The sequence below is a fragment of the Zeugodacus cucurbitae genome, chromosome 3 (assembly GCF_028554725.1).
Source record: "Zeugodacus cucurbitae isolate PBARC_wt_2022May chromosome 3, idZeuCucr1.2, whole genome shotgun sequence".
In the NCBI taxonomy this organism is placed as follows: Eukaryota; Metazoa; Arthropoda; class Insecta; order Diptera; family Tephritidae; genus Zeugodacus; species Zeugodacus cucurbitae.
Genome location: NC_071668.1, coordinates 1590958 through 1613163, shown reverse-complemented (window position 1 = coordinate 1613163; position 22206 = coordinate 1590958). Strand labels below are relative to the sequence as shown.

Genomic DNA, 22206 nt, shown 5'->3' with positions numbered 1-22206 from the left:
GTCGACTGAGTGGGCCAAACTGACTTTCGGACTTGTGGGAGCTCACAGAATGCGCCTCCTGTGCCGTGGATAATTAATTATTCCAGCGGATAAAAATTATGATTGTACGCGGAATGTTATGCACGCTCATAGGGACAATAGACCAAATGATATGTAATTATAAAAAGTTCTGTGCATTTAAAACAGAGTTCGAAGATTTAGACTATAATTGCAGTCTAATTTAAATAGCGTGCAATTAATTGAAATGTCAATAAGTGACCACGCAACACTAAGCACATAATTAACGACGGAAAACATAACCAACCAGCGACTTCGGAAAACCCATGGCAGCAAATGTAAACATGGGGTAAAAATCAAGGAAAAGAAAGCCTTTATTCTTCACAACCGTTACATTCACGAACTCTGCCAATGTTTCTACGTCTACGAAGGCAGCACCTGTGTGTTCAATAATAGCGAGATCGGTTGCCATACATAATATATATATTGGTATACAGCTGATGTTTTAATATTTAGATAGATACATTATAAAATATATTTTTATAATAATATATAAGATATGAAATATTTTAGTAAAGCGGAAGATATTTTCCAGAAGAGTTTGTGTTGTTTATCGCACAGATCCTTCAGCAGTGTCCTTATGACAATGAGCCATACACCGTTACACTCGCCGCCTTTTTCTTTAACAAATAGAATGTCAAAATATAAGCATATTCTCCGTGGGGTGAGGGCAACACGTTCGTAACCAAATTGTTGATGTGTGAAACTGGAAGCTTTTCCACCATTTCATCCTGCTACAATTTAACAAAATTATTAACTTTTAAAACTGTGAATTGCATATTTATGCCAAAGCATGGTAGTTACTTGTCCATAGGGGCAGGTTCTGTTGATGGTGGAGTATTTTTCGAAAAACGTATGCGCAAAGCTGATGACCGGGTTGTTGCGCTTCTTCAGATACTCACAGGCATCGATGGTTATATTGTAGAGGAATGGCTTGTAACCGTTTTCCTTACGCTGCATGGCGAAATTGACCTATAAAAAATGGTTCAGTAACGATTTTCGCAACGAGTTGCAAACTTCACGCTCACCTTTATGTCATTTGTCGGTTGTTTTCCCGGGAACTTCGCAGTGACTGATATGTATTTGTAGGTGCGATTAACGGCCTTCAATAAACAGGTATCAAAGTATACATAAGACTTATCGTATGAAACACATTTGATATTTGTAAAATCCACCTTGGAATGTACCGTAAGCTGTATAAGCAAAGGATTAAGAAGTAAATTTTTCAGGAATACAAAAAATACTTACAGCAAACGTAATAACGACTAACACCACCAGTAGCACCGATCTTTTCGCCATTCTTGAAATCTCTGTCTACAATGACCTTTTCTATTAAATGTAATCGAATGAACTTTAAATTTACTGTTATTGAAATTCATTTGGTATCGACGATCAGTAGGAACAATTAGTTATTACGTTTAGTTATTACAATTAGTAATTTACTTTAATTTGAAATAAATACAAGTAGGGAAGATCTAAGTTCGGGTGCTGTCGAACACTTTATACTTTTGAAATATACGAGCATTAAAAGCGGCAAAATATTATTATGTGTTGACAAAGCTTTACAGAAAAAAAAATTACTTCACTCATTTTGGGCACCAAGCTAAGGCAAATCAAAAATATAACACGCATTTAATTTTGTTAAGTTATCATACGGACTGACCCTTATTTTCGATGTAAAGACAAATATAGGTCTTAAGATTCTCATATTCGGGAGCTTGCTAAGTTTTTGTACGATTTCGACCATATTTAGATGACCCACCCATCTTACCAACAACCGTTATGGGCACAAAACTAATCTACCCCGCGTAAAATGTTGCGTGTGTATAAAAGCAATTATGTCAATTGGTTAGAATTGGTTGGTAGCTTTCGTGTCGCATTGGTTAAATTCGCAGTTGAGCTGGCAGTGAACATGAACAAACTCATATTTTTTGCAGTTTTTCTTAGCACTTTTTTTGTAAGTATTATTAAAAAAATCTGTGATAAACGAAATCAATTTTAAAATTTTAAATATTTGCGTTAATATTGAAATTGTTAATCAGATAACGGTTAAGCCAAAATTGGATTTCAGTAATGCCGTTTGCATTTCGCTCGATCGGCCATTCGTGTACTTCGACCAATGCATTCTGAAAGCGGTCAATCGCACTTACAAGTACTTCACAATGCGTGCGAAATTCCCCCAAAAGCAACCAGTCTCGAATATATCGGTATGTATAAGGTGAAATTTTGAAAATTAGCTTTACAGTTACTTATGTATATATTGCCACGTGTAGATGACGTTTGCTTTATTGCGTAAAGCCAACGGTTATAAACCGTTTCTGTACAATTTCACCATCGACGCCTGCAAATATTTGAAGAAGCGCAATAATCCAGTCATCAGATACTTTCACAGCTGGTTCGAGAGCTACTCCACTATAAATAAGACTTGCCCATATGGGGTGGTAAGTCAATGGTTGTTTCAAAGTGATGCGTGTTGCTAAATATTAGATTTTCTCAATATAATTTAAGGAAGATGCGGTTGTTGAAAAACTGCCCATCAGCTATGTCAACCATGTAGCCACGGAGGTTCTACCATTACCAACGGGGGAGTATGCTTTTCACACCGACTGGTACTTCTATGGCGTTAAGAGGGCCATTGTGAAGGTCTTCTTTCAAATTTTCTAAAGAAAGCTAGCTGAAATTTATTAAAGTAAAGAAAGAGCTCATGCATATAAACTAAAATAGTTTTCGGATATATACTTCATGTGGCCTGAACATATAAAATATTATTTTACTCTTATTCATGCAATAAAAAAGTACAGAATTATTCATAAAATATTTGGTGATCATGAGTGAATTATTTATTCGTTTCCACTAAAAAAAAATTTTGGTTTTTTAACTGTATAGCACAACGGTGGAACAATTGGAGTCCGATATTGTTATCAGTCCATTAAGTGTTCTGGCGATTTCATCAGCACAAATTGCCAAATTGCGGATATTTATAAAAGCACTAACGGTTTCATTTCACTTAAAAATATATTATTAATGTGTAATGCCTTTATACCATATATGTAATGGACAAAACGCATAATTTAGTGCTTAATGAAACGCTTTGCTCCCACATTAGACAATTTAATGTACACTTACTAAGCATAGAACACATCATAAACACTACTTAATTACATATTTAATTACTTTTTATACTCTCGCAACAAAGTTGCTACGAGAGTGTTATAGTTTTGTCCACATAACGGTTGGTTGTAAGTCCTAAAACTAAACGAGTTAGATATAGGGTTACATATATCAAAATGATCAGGGTGACGAGAAAAGTTCAAATCCGGATGTCTGTCTGTCCGCCCGTCTGTCCGTCCGTCTGTCCATCCGTCCGTGCAAGCTGTAACTTGAGTAAAAATTAAGATATCTTGATGAAACTTGGCACACTTATTTCTTGGCACCATAGGAAGGTTGCTTTCATAGGCCAAAATCTGCCACGCCCACAAAATGGTGAAAACCGAAAACACATAAAGTGTCATAACTAAGCCATAAATAAAGCTATGGAAATAAATTTTGGTACAAAGGATCGCACTATGAAGGGGCATATTTGGATGTAATTTTTTTGGGGAAGTGGGCGTGGCCCCGCCCCCAAATCGGTTATTTGCATATATCTCGCAAACCAATTAAGCTAAACCAAACTTTCTGCAGTCGGTTCTTTTACGTACCCCATCATACACCATGAAAATAGTTGAAATCGGATAATAACCACGCCCACCTCCCATACAAAGGTTAGGTTGAAAATTACTAAAAATAGGTTATCTCACTAATGAAAAACGTCAGAAACACTAAATTTCACATAAGAAATAGCAGATGGAAGCTGCACTCAGATTTTTTTACAAAATGGAAAATGGGCGTGGCGTCGCCCACTTATGGGTCAAAAACTATATCTCAGGAACTACTCGACCGATTTCAATGAAACTTGGTTTGTAATATTTTAATTACATCCTAATGATATGTTGTGAAAATAGGCCAAATCGCTTCACAACCATGCCTACTTCCTATATACCAGAACTTTGAAGATCTGAATCGTTTACATTACCATATATAAAGTAAGCACTAGTGAAGATATCGGCCGAAATCGGACCATAGGTTTTTAAGGCCCCAAATATCGAACACGAGGACCTCGGTGCTTCTAACCTAATATTATGGTTTCCAACTTACAATGGACTTTATACAATATATATGACGAATATGTGGGTCAAATTGTTAAATAAAGTTAAATAAATAAATTGCGAGAGTATAAAATGTTCAGTTACACCCGAACTTAGCCCTTCCTTACTTGTTCTAGTTTAATTTTACAATGGATTGCTTTAGTATTTAGTAGCCTTCACTTTCAAAAACATTAGTGAGTTCAAGACATAAAGTGCGGCTGAAAGCTTAAATATAATGTATAAAACTCTATTTTAAACAATTGTCTGCAGTGTTTTTCTAGTAGGTATTTCAAAATCTAAGCCAAAAAGTGTTTTTTTTTTAATTCTAAATACTTAATACTAAATGTGGTTTGCATTGGTATCGATCCTACTTTTCTCGATTTCGATCTATGCTTTTTAAAATCAGTCAATCGCTCCTATAAATATTTCTCAATGAGAGCGAAATTTCCACGTAAAGAACCTTACAACAATATAACGGTATGTATTAATCGACTTGTTTACAGTTTTACTTATTAACCCATCTTCAACTCCTTAATTATTCCTCATTAGATGACATTTGCTTTGCTGCGAAAAGCCAATAGCTACAAACCCTTCCTGTACAACATCACCATTGATATTTGCCAATATATGAAGAAGCACAATAATCCAGTTATTAAATACTTCCACAGCTGGTTTCGTGACTACTCGACTTTTAATAGAACTTGCACCTATGGCGCAGTGAGTACAAGCATATAAATGCAGGAAAAAACTTCTAATTTCCATTTGATTTTAGCAAGATGACTTCGTTGATAAGCTGCCCATCAGCTATGTCAATCATATAGCAACCGAAGTGCTTCCAGTGCCAGCCGGCGAATATGTTTTTCACACCGATTGGTGCTTCTTCAACAAAAAGAAGGGCATCATGAAAGTCTACTTTCAAATTCTATAGAACATTTGGGAACATACATATACATGCAACGTCCGAAAATAACTGTATTTGGCGCATGTATCTAATTCATTCTTAATTATCTGGATCATCGTTTATGCGTAAATAAAATAAATACCTTTGTAACAGTCGATCAACGCAATTATATTGTGATCATCAACGCTTTAAACAAAAATGAAACAACTTTATTTAAGTGCTTACAGTCACTATTTCAAATAGTATTTATTTGTTATTATCAAACTATAATAATCGCTGAACTGGAAAATAAAAACTATAAATGAGTTATTATGGATATTTTAATAATGCTATTTATTTTTTTTACTTAGATGAAGGCTTTTGGGTTCAAATTGCATTTTTTGATAATTTATTTTCACATTTGTATATATGTATGTAGCTATATATAAATAAGCTATGTATACATAAGTGCATATCTAACGAATTGCCTTGAAATCTATTACACAGCTGTAAATGCTTAATTAATTTGCTTTCCTATATATATTTCTGTATGTGTGCTTGTTTGTTGTGTGTTCTCACACACATTTCACTTTCGCTATCGAACATTTTCACGTCGTTCGCGAACACTTAAAGCGCAACCATTTACATTTAATATGTTGGCAAATGCATTCAGTAGTACTAACTTCAGACATACACATACACAAACTCATACAAATATATATGTGCAGTTACTCATCCATCTATACATATGTATGTGCATGCGTTTATGGTTTCTCATTTTCGAAATTTAAAATTCAAATTGCAACGATAAGTCTGGCTCGCCTGTTCTCTCTCTGGCTTTTGCTACGCCACTTTGCTCGCTGGTAGTGGTGCATCCGACATGTTCTGCTGTCGGATTTTAATTTATACTTTGGCAGCATGTTTTGAAAGGATATGCAGGATATGGCTGGCAACACAACACCACAAAGACACGCATAGACATACATAAGCATATATGTATGTACATTAGACATGTATGTACGTATATATATGTATATACATGTTGTACGATCAAAGCTCATGTTAGCATTTGGTTGCATATAAGCTTTCTGTGCTCGAGTGTGTTCGGCATATCCTCTGCATGCTAATTTTCAATATTCAACACACAAATGCAGTGGCATGTCTGCTTTCAATATAGCAAAGCATGGAAATGTATGCTCGGGCGGAACATGCTTGTATATAAACAGAAGTGTAGGTATGTGGAATCCGTTTCAGCAGTCAAATAATCTAGCCTAGAAATACATACTATGTAGTCATGACTTTAAAGGCACTAGTTCCAGCACAAAACTGTGCATTTTTCGAAATGAGTCCTTCCTTGTTATGGCTGTAGGGTACTCGAAAGCATGCAAAATTAAGTTGGACCACTGTTGCACCAGTCCGAATCTCTATGAGGCACATATGCGCCAATCTAAGGGGTTCGTTTGTGGGTTCAATAAACTGCGGCGTGAGCAGGTTTCGTGGTGGAGCCACAAAGTGTCGGTTGGAAATGCAGCACCACCGCGCCATTCAAAGTGGTCGATGAAAGTGTCTTGATTGTGTTGAAGTGTGATGTAGGCTTCGCTAGTTTGAAATGCTGACGCAGCGGAAAGATCGGAGCTCTTCTGGCGAATGTGAAATGCCGCTAGGCATAATGTGTGGTAGCAGAAATGTTTGCAGGGGAACGAATAGAAACAGTTGCTGAAAATGTGCAGGCAAAACTGTAGTTGTTCTGAACTTTTTTTTTGAAAATGTTGTATAAATAGTTCTTAAGTTTTTGATTTTGTTTTATTTTTAATTTTGTTTTAATTTGAAAAGTAAAAGTCGCATTGACTTTAGTTGCTGTTAGCTACAATATTTAGCATAGTTAAATAAATTTGTGTTTATCTTATCTAAAGTAGCCTTTCACTCGCAAGTATGTATGAATTTAATTCTCAAGAAATATTGATTTAAATCTTGTCATATTTAAAAATAATAATTTGACAAAGCTGTTAACTCGTTCAGCCTCTAATTACATATGCCTAGTACAGATGTCTTGTATATATGTAAGTAATGCATTTTATCTTTTTGCTCGATTGTCTTCGCGTCTGCCATTAAGACATCATTAAATTTCAACACCCAACAATCTCTATCATCTTAAACAAGCAGATGTCTATGTATGCATATATACGTACTGACATATGTAAGTATATCAATAAAAGAGAATTATATATATGTACATATAATGTTTTAGACAATATTTCGTTCGGCATTTGCATAAATTTGTCTGTGTATGAGTTGTTGCAAGCATAAGCGTTACAAGTGTGGCAGTGTGTCTATGACTTTATCACAATAAATCTATTTTGGATGCAAATAATCAAAATTGTAATAACCATTAGACATTTTGAATTCACAAGAATCATCCAAATGAGTTTGTCGAAAGGAAATGAGATTCGCCAGCGCACATATATTCATTCGTTTTGAAACACACAATGGTTTAAATATGCTTGGAGCGCATCTATGAGTCTATATGGAACCAAATTGTGGTATACCCAATAGACCAAAGGACTCAAAATATTCATACTTTATATGCTTTCTCTATTTGAATACGATAGTTGTTCTTTAGTCACTTTCAGAGTTTTGTCCCAATGAAGACTGATGACTGGTTATACTTAACTTTTCATGCCTATGAAACACCTTTGTCAAACATTTAAGTTCTCTCACTTTTATAAAATTTTCTTGTGAAATTGCGAAACCGAAAACACATAAAGTATCATAACTAAGCTATAAATAAAGCTATGGAAGTAAAATTTGGTATGAAGGATCGCACTATGAAGGAGCATATGTGGATGTCATTTTTTGTGGCGTGGCCCCGCCCCCTACTAAGTTTTTTGTACATATCTCGCAAACCAATGAAGCTATATAAACCAAACTTTCTTCTTTTAGCCACTTCTTCCAAAAAAGAAAGAAATCGGATAATAACCACGTCCAACTCCAATACAAAGGTTAGGTTGAAAATTACTAAAAGTGGGTTAACTCACAAACGAAAAACGTCAGAAATACTACATTTTACAGAAGAAATTGCAGAAGGATGCTGCATTTACAAAATGGAAAATGGGCATGGCATCGCCCACTTATGGGTCAAAAACCATATCTCACAAATAGGGCACTTTACACAAATAGTGCATATCAACTCTGGCTTCACTTGTGAAAAAATTGTCGAAAACGGACTATAACTTTTCGAAGACCCGAAAATCGAATATGAAGAATTCAGTGCCCCATGGTAATTTTTCCACTAAAAATTTCGGTAAATCTCTCATTTATCCTAATTTAATTTAGAGGAAATATTTTCCTTCTAATAGTGTAACTTCCCCTAGCTCTCATATACCTAATTATAGGATTTTCAAATTGGGTCAAATTGTGTGTTATCTTAATGAAAATATCAATAAATTGCGAGAGTATAAAATGTTCGGTTGCACCCGAACTTAGCCTTTCCTTACTTGTTTTATTCCAGATAATTACAAGTGTTTCAGAGTATTTTCGCAAGTTGGGTGAATCACTATATATCCACAGCTTCCGTTTCCATTTAAACGCTTTATCGACAGAAAACTCAAAAGCGTGTATTGTTGTTGTTGCTATGCTTGCGGCCGCTTGCCATTGTTTGTCGCCCCCTCCATTTGCTGCAACCGCTCTCTATTCCCCCACTCTCGCCGTATTCAATGTTGGTTTAATTTCATTCTGTCATTTTGTTTCTGGTGTTGACAATTGAGAAATTTGTAGCTCATTGCAGCTTGCCTCTGAGCCAAGTACAACGCTTGTGTGTTGGTTTAGTCTGTGTAGCAACAAAAGCTTGTTGCTGAACTACACCAGACCGAGCTGTAGCAAGCGCCTATTAAGCCAAAGCACAATAATAAGAAAGTATATTTCACATATGATATACGTGTGTATGTATGCAAATGTGTTTGTATATGATCGAGTTCATATTGCTGTAACAGCTGCAGTTAATGAAAATGTAGCAAAAGGAATATTCTTACGAAAAATATAATTTCAGTAGCTGTGCTACACACATGTATGTAAGTATGTATAATTAATCTATTTCATTAAAATTTTCTTTGAAGTTCAGTGAAATAACCTTGGCGTAAAATATCACTTGAAGAACATTTTAAAAAAATTATAATTTTTTTATCAGCCAAGGTGTGATTTGATGTTATAGGCAGTTTATAAATATAAATATGTTTCTTATTAAATATGGGTATACACACATACATACACACTTGGATATTTATATTTTGAATAATGCGTTCTTTTGCTCGCTGAAAATTGTCAAATAAAATTATCTCGATTTGCTTGGCGTCAACATAAAACATCAAATAATCAGGTGTGAAGAATATTTAGCTTTTGGGATCAAAGTGTTTTTGACATATCAATTTATCTTTCTGCTTTAACTTCGCATCCCACATACGTCATCCACCAATTTTTCTTTCTTCACATAGTTTCAAATCGATTTTGTACATATTTATGCCGAAAATAGTAAAATAATTATTATAAGTAAATTTAAATAATTAATTTCTTTATTTTTTCTTCAACATAAAAATGTATTCCGTTCGAATCTCAAAAATTGCAGGTTTCGCGTGCGAATATCAAATAAAAGGAAAAACTAAAGTCAAATTCCGAACTGCAGAGAAGCAAACGCAACAACAAAGCGGTCAAACCTGACTCCCAATTTGTCCGCCCACTGGGTAGAAATGAGAGCAAACACAGTCCATACGGTGAACAACAACACAACCAAAAACAATGCAAAAAGAAATAATATTGTGGCAATTGAGACTCTGCAGCAGCAGCAGCCATTTTGGCACTTCCACTAACGAGGCGTGTTTTTAGAGTGCGAGCATTCCAAGCCACCGGCTCCGCTTGGTGCTCTGTGAGCTGCGCACAGAGAGCGCGCATGCTGAATGATTTCCAGAGCGCGCAAGGGGAAACTTGAAATCCAGGAGCAAGCAGCTGAAGGAGTAAATGTAGACTTGCAACCTGCAGCGGCTGTATGATGCTACTACCATGTGAATGGAGTGCAACATACCTATGTATGTATATGTATGTGTGTCTGCAGCGAGACTGCGTTTGATGAAGGGCGTTGCTTGCAAAAATGGCAGACCATGTTGAAAGCTCGAGACGACATTGACGTGTTGCATATAAATGTGGCGCAGCTATTTATACCGGAATTTATTTCTTTGGTTTTCTTTTTTGCGGCAGACAGTCGGAGCTGCAGTTGCAACGTATGTGTGGCAAAGAGGCAAAACAAAGTCTGTGGGATTTGGTTGAGAAAGGCTAGCAGCAGAAGAAGAAGAACGACACTTAAACCGGTGTAAGGAGTTCACCTTGTGTGTAGGCAACGGTGGCTAAGAAGTAGATGGCATTGCAACAGTGGACAGTTTCACACGCCCGTAATTCATCCCTACCAGATACTTTAAAATAATTTAAGATATTTTCAGATATCTCTGACGATTTCATTCAGTGCGCTCATTGAAATAGCTTCAGCTGATCAGAATATATTATATCACGAGCCATTTTCACGGTTAAAAGCGAAATGAAAATTTCTACTTTTTATTTTCACATTCCCACAAGACAAAGACATAACACGATTTCTGCTAATATATCTGTCAATGCCTCTGCTCATCACCGCTTTGTCTTCTGCCACATATCGTTGACAATCGGTGACTTGTCAATCGCCACTTGTGTGGTGTGTTGACTCAACGGTGTGGTTGGCTCTTCACTTTTATTTTCTTCTCACTTCTCTTCTGTTGCCTGTTGACCCTTGGAAACTGCAAATCTTGGCAAAGACGTCAATGCGAGCAACACTTATACCGCTGATTATACATACATATGTATATTGGAGCCCACTTTTTGGGTGGTATGCTGTCGATTCGATGGTTTCACCGCGACATTTGCATTTTCTCGATTTGTAAACGCTCCTCGCTTTGGCTTGCTGACAAAGGTGCTACATTTTTATTTGTCGTTTCACTAAAACAAATTTCAAATGCTGGCATTCGCGTGCGTTCAATTAAATCGAGCAACTAACGGTGTTTCATTTTCTCTCCTTTTGTTGGATAGAATGATAGCGCTCCGTGTCATGTTGACGCCAGAGAATTTGGCAACATTCTGCGAAACAAACGTGAAAATTTTAGAAACAAAATAGATTTTTTTCTTCCGGATTGTATTTTATAAATAGCTCACCTCTGCAATTGAGTTGACTCGTTGTAGTTGTAAGCATTGACATCCTTGACTCATCTTGTGTGGTCCTGTTTGAGTGTGTAAGCGAAAAGTACAATTTTGTGGGAGAAAAGTGAAAGAGATTTCTGAAAATAATTTTATTTTCTCAATTTAGTTGTTTTTATGAAAAGTGAAAGTATGTATATGTGATTTTTTTTATTTAATAAAATTAATTAATATTTTTTTTAGTAGTAAAATTTTGTTTAGTTTTATATTTTCTTGCTGAGTCCTCGTAATATTGACACTAAAATTGTTTCTAATGTCAAATTACAAAAAAAATAATTCATTACATCGGTAGCGCACTTCATTAACACATCCGGAGCGTTTATTATGCGGGGCCCACCAACAGGCAGTGTTGTAACTAGCTTGTAGCAGCTGATAAGTACATAAACTGCTTGTGTATGTATGCCGGGCAAAACAGTGTGGAACAGCCCAAATTTAATAGCAGCTAATTATGACACCCCCAAAACATTCCCTCACACACACACTTACATAAGCATAAATTAACATGTGTATTAAGTTGTACACGAATGTGGCACCATCGACTAGTGACTTGCAACAAGACCACACATACGTATCTCCTTGCAAGAAAAGGTGTCTGTGTGTATATACATTTCTCATAAATCGCTTTTGCAGCAAATAACTTCCACTCACAGTGGTGGCTGCTAGGGGATTCGAGGGATTCGAAATAAAACTATGTTTGCGTTGGTTTGGCGCCACTTAAGCGGCCCCAACGTCAGCAGTCAGCAGTCAGCAAGCGGCAACACAGAACGCCCCATAATTTATTAATTGTCAACTAAGTTTGACGTTTCAATGCGTTTGACATATGGTCGCAATGTTGATTTGGGCGCGCGACACAATGAGCTCCAGCGCGCTGCAACTGCACGAAGGATGTCTGTCTGTGTGTGTGTATATGCACAGATAAGTATATATTTTTTTCTTAATTTTGGTATGCGCATATGCCACGCCAACAGTTTATATGTACATGTATATGCTTATGTACCGTTCACTCTATTTATCTGTAGTATATGCATATATGTAAGCGCTACAAACTCCGAAATTGCCTGTGGAAACGATTTATTGTCCGCTCGTCGAAGTGTGAGAATTACTCCCGATCGAACATGAAGTGTCATAAATTTCGGCGCATTCATTAGCATTTAAATGTCGCATAGTCGCGGTCGTTGCATGCCTTCGTATGTATGGTGGGGAGGGAGGCCGCTGGGCGGTAGCAGTGTTGCAGTTCATTAATCAAACGGAATTGTTTTTATTTTAAGCAAAACATACAACATAGTTTTCGTAAACTTTTCGGGCCACCCATGAATCATAAATATGTACATACATATGTATCTCCGCTTGTAAACGAGCAACTACGGCCGTTTAACCCATAAAATTAATGCACAAATTGAAATCGGATATAAGTCCAAAAGAGATTTCGCTTTGTGCCTCAAATTCCTCATTAAATATTTTGTTGAAAATGTCGCATTTTCTTTACAACAAACGCAATTTATCACAAAAAATGTGTTTTTGATTTTTGACATTTTTTGTTGTTGCTACTGCTCCCCGCCTGCCGTAGCGGTTTCAGCTGTTGTTGCAGCGCCTTTAGGCGCTCGTGTCGAACAGGTGTTTCTGCCTTCGTGTCGCGTTCGGTTATTTATGTCTAACCTTCAATTCTCGAGAATCACCAGATCAAAGCGAATGGCATCATTTATCAGCCGAAATGCAGCGAACGTAAATATTTGTAATTAATTTAATTTTAAATAAATTCGTTGTAATGCGAGCGTCCGAATGGAGTTGCGAGCGAGGTCGCAAGCGCAGAGCAGCGGGGGCCCAACAGTCAACAAGATGTTAGTCCACGCGCTTAAGCTGTAGAGGAAGGCGCGGGTTTGACGCTCGCGCTGCTACTTGTATTCGCCGAACTCCGCATGTAGTCTGTGGACGCGCGCTGGCTAAGACGAGGGTGGACACGAACAGGTGAGAAACGGAAAATAACATTTTCAATGAACCCCAAATAAGGAACAAACTTTTCTTTCATTGTACTCCGAAGCACAATTGATTTTGTTGCCTTCCAATGCGTTAGCTTCTTCTGAACAAGCGTCTGCTAATGTCACAGTTAGAACGGACATACGCCAGGATTTCGAAAAATCCTTAATTCTTACAACTTCCTAAGCAAATTGCGGATGATCTCTGCTAATGACTGACACCCGCTTCACTTTCCAGAACACGTGTTTGAGAAGCTCACTACCTTTTTGAACAGGTTCATCTTGGGATATATGCCAAAAAACAACCCTCACATGCCACCGCTTACAGCACAAATATCAATGTCATCTTACATGCGATTTCACTCGCATTTCAGCGTAATGGCCAGGTCACGTGGCATCATCATCTCGTTGTCAGCCCAAATTTGTACATTTCATTGTCCACAATGTGTTTAACTGCCGAGTTAGATAACCTACACCAGTTCCACCTATGCCAGTACATATGAAAGTGCGTGTAATTTGTAAACCATTTTATTGCCGGTTTTAATTTCACCGACCCTTCCGAAGCAAATTTTATGCATTTGAGCAGCGAATCGAAGATTTGAACGCCGAACGCCTGACACAAGCGGCAACGACGGCTAATTGAAAAGAGAATCTGCTAACGCCTGCACTCTGGAGCTGGAGATGCTTGCAAACACCCATTCAGTGGAAGTTTTATATGAAAACACTTCCATCGATTTGAAGCAAGTTGCTTGAGTGTTTGCTAGTGGTGTCAATGGTGTTGGCAGTTGGTGTCGGTGGTGGCTTATAACAGTAAATTAGTGAAATTGCAATGTTCTATAATTAATTAAATTAAAATACAATAACACCAAGAATTAATGTGACATTTTACGAGCAAAATTCTCTTACATTGAGGATTGGTCAGGCTGATTGTGGCTGCCGCATAATGATTTTGATCGACCCTTACGAACGCTTTAATGTTTTTCTACGAAGGTTAAGTACATACCGTTATAATGATGAGCAAAAATTTTATTTGTTACACATACAGCTGCTGTGAAATCAATCAATTGAAATCAATTTTTAGCAAAAGCCAAAGTCTTTGGAATTGTCAATATATAGTCAAAGGTGTCTGATCAAAAATATATACATATCTTCACTTACATATAAAGTAACATTCTGAATTTTGGTTGCTTCTTCTTAATAGTCGCATTTATGCAATATATACATATATACATACATTACAGTAACGAGTCTCCAGTTATTACGGCTCCTTGCAGGCGTCACTCTATTGTTTTTCAATTAGCCAAAAAGTCGTAAACACAGTAATGAATGCCGCAAAACCGCAGAGTGCCAGTGCATGATAAGGCATCTTGAAATAAACAATATAATTTGTGTGTTGGCAACTGGCAACTACAAGTTGTTACAACTTAATAGGGGCGCGCAGTGACTTTTCGACTTTTATGGCTCATCTAAACTGGATTGTTTGTTCACCTGACCGGCGACGGCACTATGCGCTCTGATATCCTGATTATATATCACGATAGGCAAACGCAAAACGTAACTCAAAACTAACGGCAGCAATGACCACTGGCACCCTTACCTGCTGAGCACACGAGCGAGATGACCGCTGCGGCGCGGTGCTGCCCACATCAAGTCAAGTAATGTAATCCATCATTTATTGGGGGAGATTTTCATCTAAGCAACGGTTCGGACCGGACCTTCTGTCCAAAAAAAACCACCGAAATGAAAATAAATGGTTAACGGCGCGCACACTCGTCATGTTTCCACGTGTGTTTGTGTGTGTGTGTGACAGTGCGTACATATTTAGAGGCGCCCGAATTTTGACAGCATTTCATTGTTAGCTTAATTTATTTATAATTACTTGCGGTTTTCAAATGACTTGTAATTCGCTAATGATAGCATCGCTACACCGTGAGTGGGCACCAGCAAGCAGCCGCGTAACGTGGAGCTCCGTTAGTCGCTGTCGGACGACACTACGGCGGACCAATCAAATTAGGCAGCAGGAAGCTCGTGGTTGCCGGGCGCGGAAACACGTGTTTTTGCGCACTTCGCTGAAATAGTTTTTTTGACTTTCAATAACTGGACAATAAGTGGTTTGAGGAGGAATTAAATATATATTTATCTTAATAATACAAGGATGCCATATAAGATATGTCAACATATCGTTAAGTAAAATTTAAAATGAAGTGTTACGAAGTGAATTTATACTTGCATTCATTCTTCTTTTCTCCATTCAAAGAGACAAGTCTTCTAAATCCGGAACTAACGGGTGATTTTTTTGAGGTTAGGATTTTCATGCATTAGTATTTGACAGATCACGTGGGATTTCAGACATGGTGTCAAAGAGAAAGATGCTCAGTATGCTTTGACATTTCATCATGAATAGACTTACTAACGAGCAACGCTTGCAAATCATTGAATTTTATTACCAAAATCAGTGTTCGGTTCGAAATGTGTTTCGCGCTTTACGTCCGATTTATGGTCTACATAATCGACCAAGTGAGCAAACAATTAATGCGATTGTGACCAAGTTTCGCACTCAGTTTACTTTATTGGACATTAAACCAACCACACGAATGCGTACAGTGCGTACAGAAGAGAATATTGCGTCTGTTTCTGAGAGTGTGGCTGAAGACCGTGAAATGTCGATTCGTCGCCGTTCGCAGCAATTGGGTTTGTGTTATTCGACCACATGGAAGATTTTACGCAAAGATCTTGGTGTAAAACCGTATAAAATACAGCTCGTGCAAGAACTGAAGCCGAACGATCTGCCACAACGTCGAATTTTCAGTGAATGGGCCCTAGAAAAGTTGGCAGAAAATCCGCTTTTTTATCGACAAATTTTGTTCAGCGATGAGGCTCATTTCTGGTTGAATGGCTACGTAAATAAGCAAAATTGCCGCATTTGGGGTGAAGAGCAACCAGAAGCCGTTCAAGAACTGCCCATGCATCCCGAAAAATGCACTGTTTGGTGTGGTTTGTACGCTGGTGGAATCATTGGACCGTATTTTTTCAAAGATGCTGTTGGACGCAACGTTACGGTGAATGGCGATCGCTATCGTTCGATGCTAACAAACTTTTTGTTGCCAAAAATGGAAGAACTGAACTTGGTTGGCATGTGGTTTCAACAAGATGGCGCTACATGCCACACAGCTCGCGATTCTATGGCCATTTTGAGGGAAAACTTCGGAGAACAATTCATCTCAAGAAATGGACCCGTAAGTTGGCCACCAAGATCATGCGATTTAACGCCTTTAGACTATTTTTTGTGGGGCTACGTCAAGTCTAAAGTCTACAGAAATAAGCCAGCAACTATTCCAGCTTTGGAAGACAACATTTCCGAAGAAATTCGGGCTATTCCGGCCGAAATGCTCGAAAAAGTTGCCCAAAATTGGACTTTCCGAATGGACCACCTAAGACGCAGCCGCGGTCAACATTTAAATGAAATTATCTTCAAAAAGTAAATGTCATGAACTAATCTAACGTTTCAAATAAAGAACCGATGAGATTTTGCAAATTTTATGCGTTTTTTTTTTTAAAAAGTTATCAAGCTCTTAAAAAATCACCCTTTAGTACGCAGTAAAGCTGTAAACTGTCATAGACATTACCCGTAAAGTTTTAGTGTGCTGAAGAACTGCCTTTGGCTTCTACACAGCCAAACACGTCACTTAATTTCCTTACGAGTGTAATAACTCTCATCCGCCGCAGATTAATTGCTACTTTCCGTTTGCGGCTGTCTCTTTTGGCCGCCGCTGCTCACAGTCGCCCAACGCCTTCTTCAAAGATAACCAATGATGCAGATGCACTTGCCGCCACTGCAAGCGATCCGGTCTCGGGTTGTCGATATTAGCAAGCAATAAATTAGCTATCTACGGCACGTACGCAGCACCAGCAACAACAACAACAGCAAGCACAAAAAGAAGAAATAAGCAGCTAAACGCATCTCTAATAACAATGTTGATGCATAAACAACAACTTCATACAGATACTGAAGCAAAAAAAAAGTATAGTTGATCGAGAATAAGCGATCTTGTGGTCAAAGCCACCGAGTTGCCGAGGTTGCATGCCGCAAAAGTGAAAAAAAAAATCTCTGCTCTTTCGACGGTTAATTTAGGTTTGAGATAATTACAGAGCGGCAAGTGCTTGCACACAGAGAAGCCGCAACACCTTTGCTTTCTCAACTGCAGCACCGACACTTCGTTCCCCTTGCTGCCTCCATAGCGCTGGAGGTGGCGTAACGTGGCTTGGGTTGTTCTTGTAGTTGCGCCTGCACGCGTTGCAATTCATTATTAGCCGCTTTTTGTGCAACCGGCCGGAAAACAACTCAATGGCTTTAACTTCTAACTAGCCTCTACCGCAGCAGTCCACCGAGTTGACCGCGATTATTGAGCGATATCTGATACTCAAAGCGATAGTGCGATCTGCAGAATGTGGTGGACTAATTCAGAATTATAATTAAATATGCATGATAATTGCAGCACACCGAGACCTTTGACATTCCTAAGATATTTGCAAGACCCCTCCGCGCCTCCATAGCATGTATAAAACCCACTAACTGGTACCATTTTAACAGTCTCATGTCTTTAAGCTCTGTTCACAGTGACTGCTTGCTTCAAAGTAACCGACGCATTGACTCCCAGCCTGTCCCCTATCATTCCCATTGTGGAAATCAACGTCAGATCTTTCCACAAATTGTTGATCTTCATCAGCGGATAATGAAAATATACCAAATGGTTCCACATCTACACGTCAAACCTTCTACAGCTGCTTCATCCTACACCGACCGGCAGAGATGGGCGTGGCTCAACATCGGCCGCTGCGATCAAATCTCTGCGATCCCACCGATCCCGCGCGCTGATCGACAGACCGCTTTGCAAGTGCGCCTCCGTAGAAGCTAATCAAAAAATTTCTCACCTCTTTTTTAATAGATGTGATGTGCAGTCACACTGACGGCGGTTGTTAGGTTGCTGATGCTGTTGTTGTTTTTAACATACCACACCCGCTCATCCGACACCCTTGCACCTCCACTAAGCTGGAAGAGACTAGGGAACTCACCTTCAGCATACGTTGTAGTTGTGACTGCAGTCGACTACTTCTTTGGAGGCGTTTTGCTGCGCTCGATGCTCTGTCGGCGATCGAAAGGCGAAGCGTTCTTTTGTTTTAAGCCGCCGCAGCTCGGTTCTGTGAGTGCGGTGATTCACGACCGCGTCGAGTATTTAGTGATGCTTAATAATGAGCGCAAGTTGCTGCCGTTTCGATGGCACGTTGAAACAACAAATTCGCTGTCATGTTTTTGGTGTAAACCTAAAGGTCTACCACGAATTGTTGCATGCGTCGTGGCGGCACTTCAGCAATTCGTTTCTGTTTCTTTAGACTCAGGCCTTCTGAAAGCCAGTGCCACAAAAAGGGGTTAATCGATTTTAAATCGCTTGCGATGGTATTTTGATTGAGGCAATAATTCATCTTCTCTGCTTTGTTGAAATGTTTTAACGAACGTGAAACGTATGTGCACACGTCAATAATTTCAATAATTAAGTGTGGCGGTTTTCTAAAAAGAATCTAACTTTTACTCGCACCAACTACAGACTACATAAATAAGTGCCGCCATACTTTTGGTAATCAATAAAAGAAATGAGTGGAAGAGTAATGATGCCAACATTAACAGTTACATTTCGGTATTTCAAATATTTAATAAGCCGCAGAGACAATGGCGTGAGACTCAATTAGTGGCGATGTGTAGAATGTCCCAACAGTTCTTCGGGGGACTTGTACTAAGGAGAATAGTAATTTCATTGAAAATGTTGGAAGGCTCGACTTTTGAAAAAGAGGCGACGAGTAAAGATCGATAAAGAGATTCTCTCAATTTAGATTTAAGTATTGATTCGCTCGTCATTTTCCATGTACGCAAATATCCGCCCCGTGGAAGTCGTCATGTGGAATTTGAGAATTAAAACAAATCGATGACCATTCCGGTTGTTGTGGTAGTGTCATAAACATTCCCCAGATAATCTTTTGGAATACTGTCCATTGATTTCCTTCGCCGCATAAAAGTCCGGGTCCGATTCGATTACGTAGAACCGACTGTCGTGGAAATAGATAACCATTCCGATCTAATTAGATGCTTCTTATATTAATTCTCAAAAAAAAAGTCTACACTTTCTTCAAGTTTGATTCTCTTTCTTCTATTAAGCGAGTTCCTCTCTGCTCTTCCTTTTATTATAAAGTTGCTTCAACGACCGCTGATCGGTTCTTTGGGTCGGTGTCTCATCAAATCAGTACATATAAAATGCCAGCGGGCTTACCACAAACAGATAAACTTATGTATATACGAGGACACAATCCAGTTAAGAACCGGCAGCTTAACAGCAAAGCCCACTGTGAGTTGCTTAAACTTTATGACTGTGTTCTTTATCGAAATTCGCAATAACAATAACAACATCCACATATTACTTCAACCGCATGTCGTACGCTCGTCATTTGCCACGATCTTAAGCTGATGATCAGCGACAAACGATCTTTCACTCACAATCGCTTGGCTGCTGCTAACTGTGGCGGCTGTGACATGATGGATTCATACCACCAGCAAATGTGCCACTGATGAATGATTCGCGCTGTGGTGCCACCAACACCACTGCCACGACGACTCCTGGTCTGCGATCATCAACAAACGAGCGGTGATCAATATGGGATTTACGGTCGAGCTTTTTGTGCGGCCGTGTGTGTACAGGTACTACCTTGTTGAGCGCGGACGGTTATGAAGGAGCAGCAGCGGCAGCTCTGCGTGGAACAGTGAATCAGACGGTGTACACGTACGTTGAATATTGTAAACATGGTACAGAGATATTTCATTCGGCTTCTGGAATGCATCGCTGCGTTGAACAAGATCAATGTTCGTCTGTCTGTCTGATCGACGGATCAGTTTTACTGTATGGCGCATATTGAATTCTACACTCATACACACAAAGTACGCAATAAATATTTGAATATGCGGCTGCGCAGTCAGACACACAGGCACTTTCCTTGTCTGCTTGGAATTAAATGCGTTTTATGGCATTATGACAAGCGTAATTATTACGGATTTTTTATGATTACACTGAAAGACTGTCCGTTCGACGGTGTGCAGTTGGTTGAATGCCTACATTTCATATAAGAGATGAATTCTCAGAAGCCACACCGTTTCGTGAAAAGAAATAATGTTATCCTCCGTGCGTAAGGGTACGTTCCACTGAATCTGATGAAATCGCAAATGGAAAACCATAAACGACCGATTACTCTGCTGTTTTATCGGATATTCTGTTAAAAGTTCTTCTTAGCGCTGACTTCATTTTCATTGTATGAAGTTATAGCTTTCATATATATTTTTCATCTAGTGTGGATTGCATTACAACAACAAAGAAGCTAATTTAGCAACAAAAATAATTAGAAGTGACGTAATTTCTTGTCTAGATTTTTAATATAGAATAAAGAATTCATACCTCGAGTAAAATTTTGTAATTAAATTAGGAAAGTTTTGAGTTTCACCGCCGAAGAGCAGCGAACAAATCAGTTTTTGGTTTCTTACAATTACCATTAAGATGAATATTCATACCTATGTATGTTCCTAAATTTAGTGTGAAAATTTTCTTCGAAGCGAACTGTCAAGCTGACGTCTGTAATAACTGGACAAAAGCGTCGCGCGTTGACGTGTCAGAATTTGAGTTTACATATGCGCTAACAAACACCCGAAGCTCACACACATACATATGGGTTTATAAAGAAATTGCTGGCTTATTATAATGACGATTTGTAGAGTAACTAATAAGCGTATATACAAATACAACGATAACAACATACATGTTAGGCGTCTGTAAATAATTAGGTACACACCCAGTATCTAGCTGGATTTTCACCGCCGAGAAAGAAATCAGAAATGGTTTGTCATTTTTGACAGTTCGGTTAGTAACGGTGCTGATTAAAGATTTTTTTGGCTGGTTGACCAGTACGCCGCGTCGCAACGACCGCCCAACAACATGCGCGTACATAAATGAATTTGTATATTCATTTGATTATCACTTTGTGACGCGACTGCTACCCTTCAGAGCTTAGCTAGCCTTAGCTGCAGTTCTTTTTCACACACTCACTTACTAACGGGCAGCGCCCTGAGGCTGCGTCTCGCAATCTCGCACGCTGGTTATGCTTAGTTGCAATTAGTGGATTTGGTTCTCCCGCCGCGCAAATGCCACTGTTGTTGTTGCCACTTAACATGCAACATAATTGCCATTAGATTAGCTGTCAACTTTTTGATTCGTTTCTCTTGATTCGTTGACATTCTCGCCTTGACGCGCAGCATTGGCTGCTGCCTCCAATGGGATGTGCTGTGGTGCAAAAATACAAAAGTAACGGTGAATAAAATGCGCTGCAAAAATGTCAACGTTGAAATGCGTGTGTTCATATATGGTGGCACGGTAATACACACCCATATTTATACACACACGCACTCGGGTGTTTAGCTATGGCCAGACGCACCATTACGCGCTCGAAGGGATGTTATGTCAAACGAAATTATGATTTGACAGTGATGTGTCAGCTCGTTAAATGAGCAAATAACGACTGGTCCTCGGACCTAGCCACAAGCATCACCGCCAGTAGCACTGCATTCAGGATCCGTTACATATAATATAATTGACATTGTGTACAGCATCAGCAGTTGATACAGAAAATTTCGGTAACGGCGCAAGAAGACGCAGATCAAATGTTGATGAGCTACATTGTATGCGTATGTCAAATTATTTGAGAAAATTCTCAGGATCCTTCGAAAATAAAAACGAAATTTCAAGGTTGACTGGAG

At 38.6% G+C, this 22206-nt stretch overlaps 3 protein-coding genes across 3 annotated transcripts; 2 read left to right on the top strand and 1 right to left on the bottom strand.

Annotated features, from left to right (window-relative positions):
• Positions 1–635: 635 nt before the first annotated feature.
• On the bottom strand, positions 636–1356 carry LOC105209790 (uncharacterized). The gene is made up of 4 exons (XM_054226475.1): positions 1306–1356; positions 1086–1250; positions 862–1029; positions 636–791 (listed from the first exon to the last, which is right to left on the bottom strand). The coding sequence occupies exons 1-4, from the start codon at positions 1354–1356 to the stop codon at positions 636–638; spliced, it is 540 nt and encodes a 179-aa protein (XP_054082450.1).
• Positions 1357–1870: 514 nt separating this feature from the next.
• LOC105209789 (uncharacterized) lies at positions 1871–2721 on the top strand. The gene is made up of 4 exons (XM_029038718.2): positions 1871–2014; positions 2100–2264; positions 2331–2498; positions 2566–2721. The coding sequence occupies exons 1-4, from the start codon at positions 1871–1873 to the stop codon at positions 2719–2721; spliced, it is 633 nt and encodes a 210-aa protein (XP_028894551.2).
• Positions 2722–4673: 1952 nt separating this feature from the next.
• LOC114803668 (uncharacterized) lies at positions 4674–5169 on the top strand. The gene is made up of 3 exons (XM_054226473.1): positions 4674–4718; positions 4791–4958; positions 5014–5169. The coding sequence occupies exons 1-3, from the start codon at positions 4674–4676 to the stop codon at positions 5167–5169; spliced, it is 369 nt and encodes a 122-aa protein (XP_054082448.1).
• Positions 5170–22206: the final 17037 nt, after the last annotated feature.

Coding starts and splice junctions, on each gene's coding strand:
- LOC105209789 (XM_029038718.2), top strand. CDS start 1,871: ATGTTGCGTGTGTATAAAAGCAATTATGTCAATTGGTTAGAATTGGTT. Junction 2,265..2,330: donor AACCAGTCTCGAATATATCG/GTATGTATAAGG, acceptor TGCCACGTGTAG/ATGACGTTTGCTTTATTGCG. Junction 2,499..2,565: donor AGACTTGCCCATATGGGGTG/GTAAGTCAATGG, acceptor ATATAATTTAAG/GAAGATGCGGTTGTTGAAAA.
- LOC105209790 (XM_054226475.1), bottom strand. CDS start 1,356: ATGGCGAAAAGATCGGTGCTACTGGTGGTGTTAGTCGTTATTACGTTT. Junction 1,030..1,085: donor AACCGACAAATGACATAAAG/GTGAGCGTGAAG, acceptor CATTTTTTATAG/GTCAATTTCGCCATGCAGCG. Junction 792..861: donor GAACCTGCCCCTATGGACAA/GTAACTACCATG, acceptor GTTAAATTGTAG/CAGGATGAAATGGTGGAAAA.
- LOC114803668 (XM_054226473.1), top strand. CDS start 4,674: ATGAGAGCGAAATTTCCACGTAAAGAACCTTACAACAATATAACG. Junction 4,719..4,790: donor AACCTTACAACAATATAACG/GTATGTATTAAT, acceptor ATTCCTCATTAG/ATGACATTTGCTTTGCTGCG. Junction 4,959..5,013: donor GAACTTGCACCTATGGCGCA/GTGAGTACAAGC, acceptor ATTTGATTTTAG/CAAGATGACTTCGTTGATAA.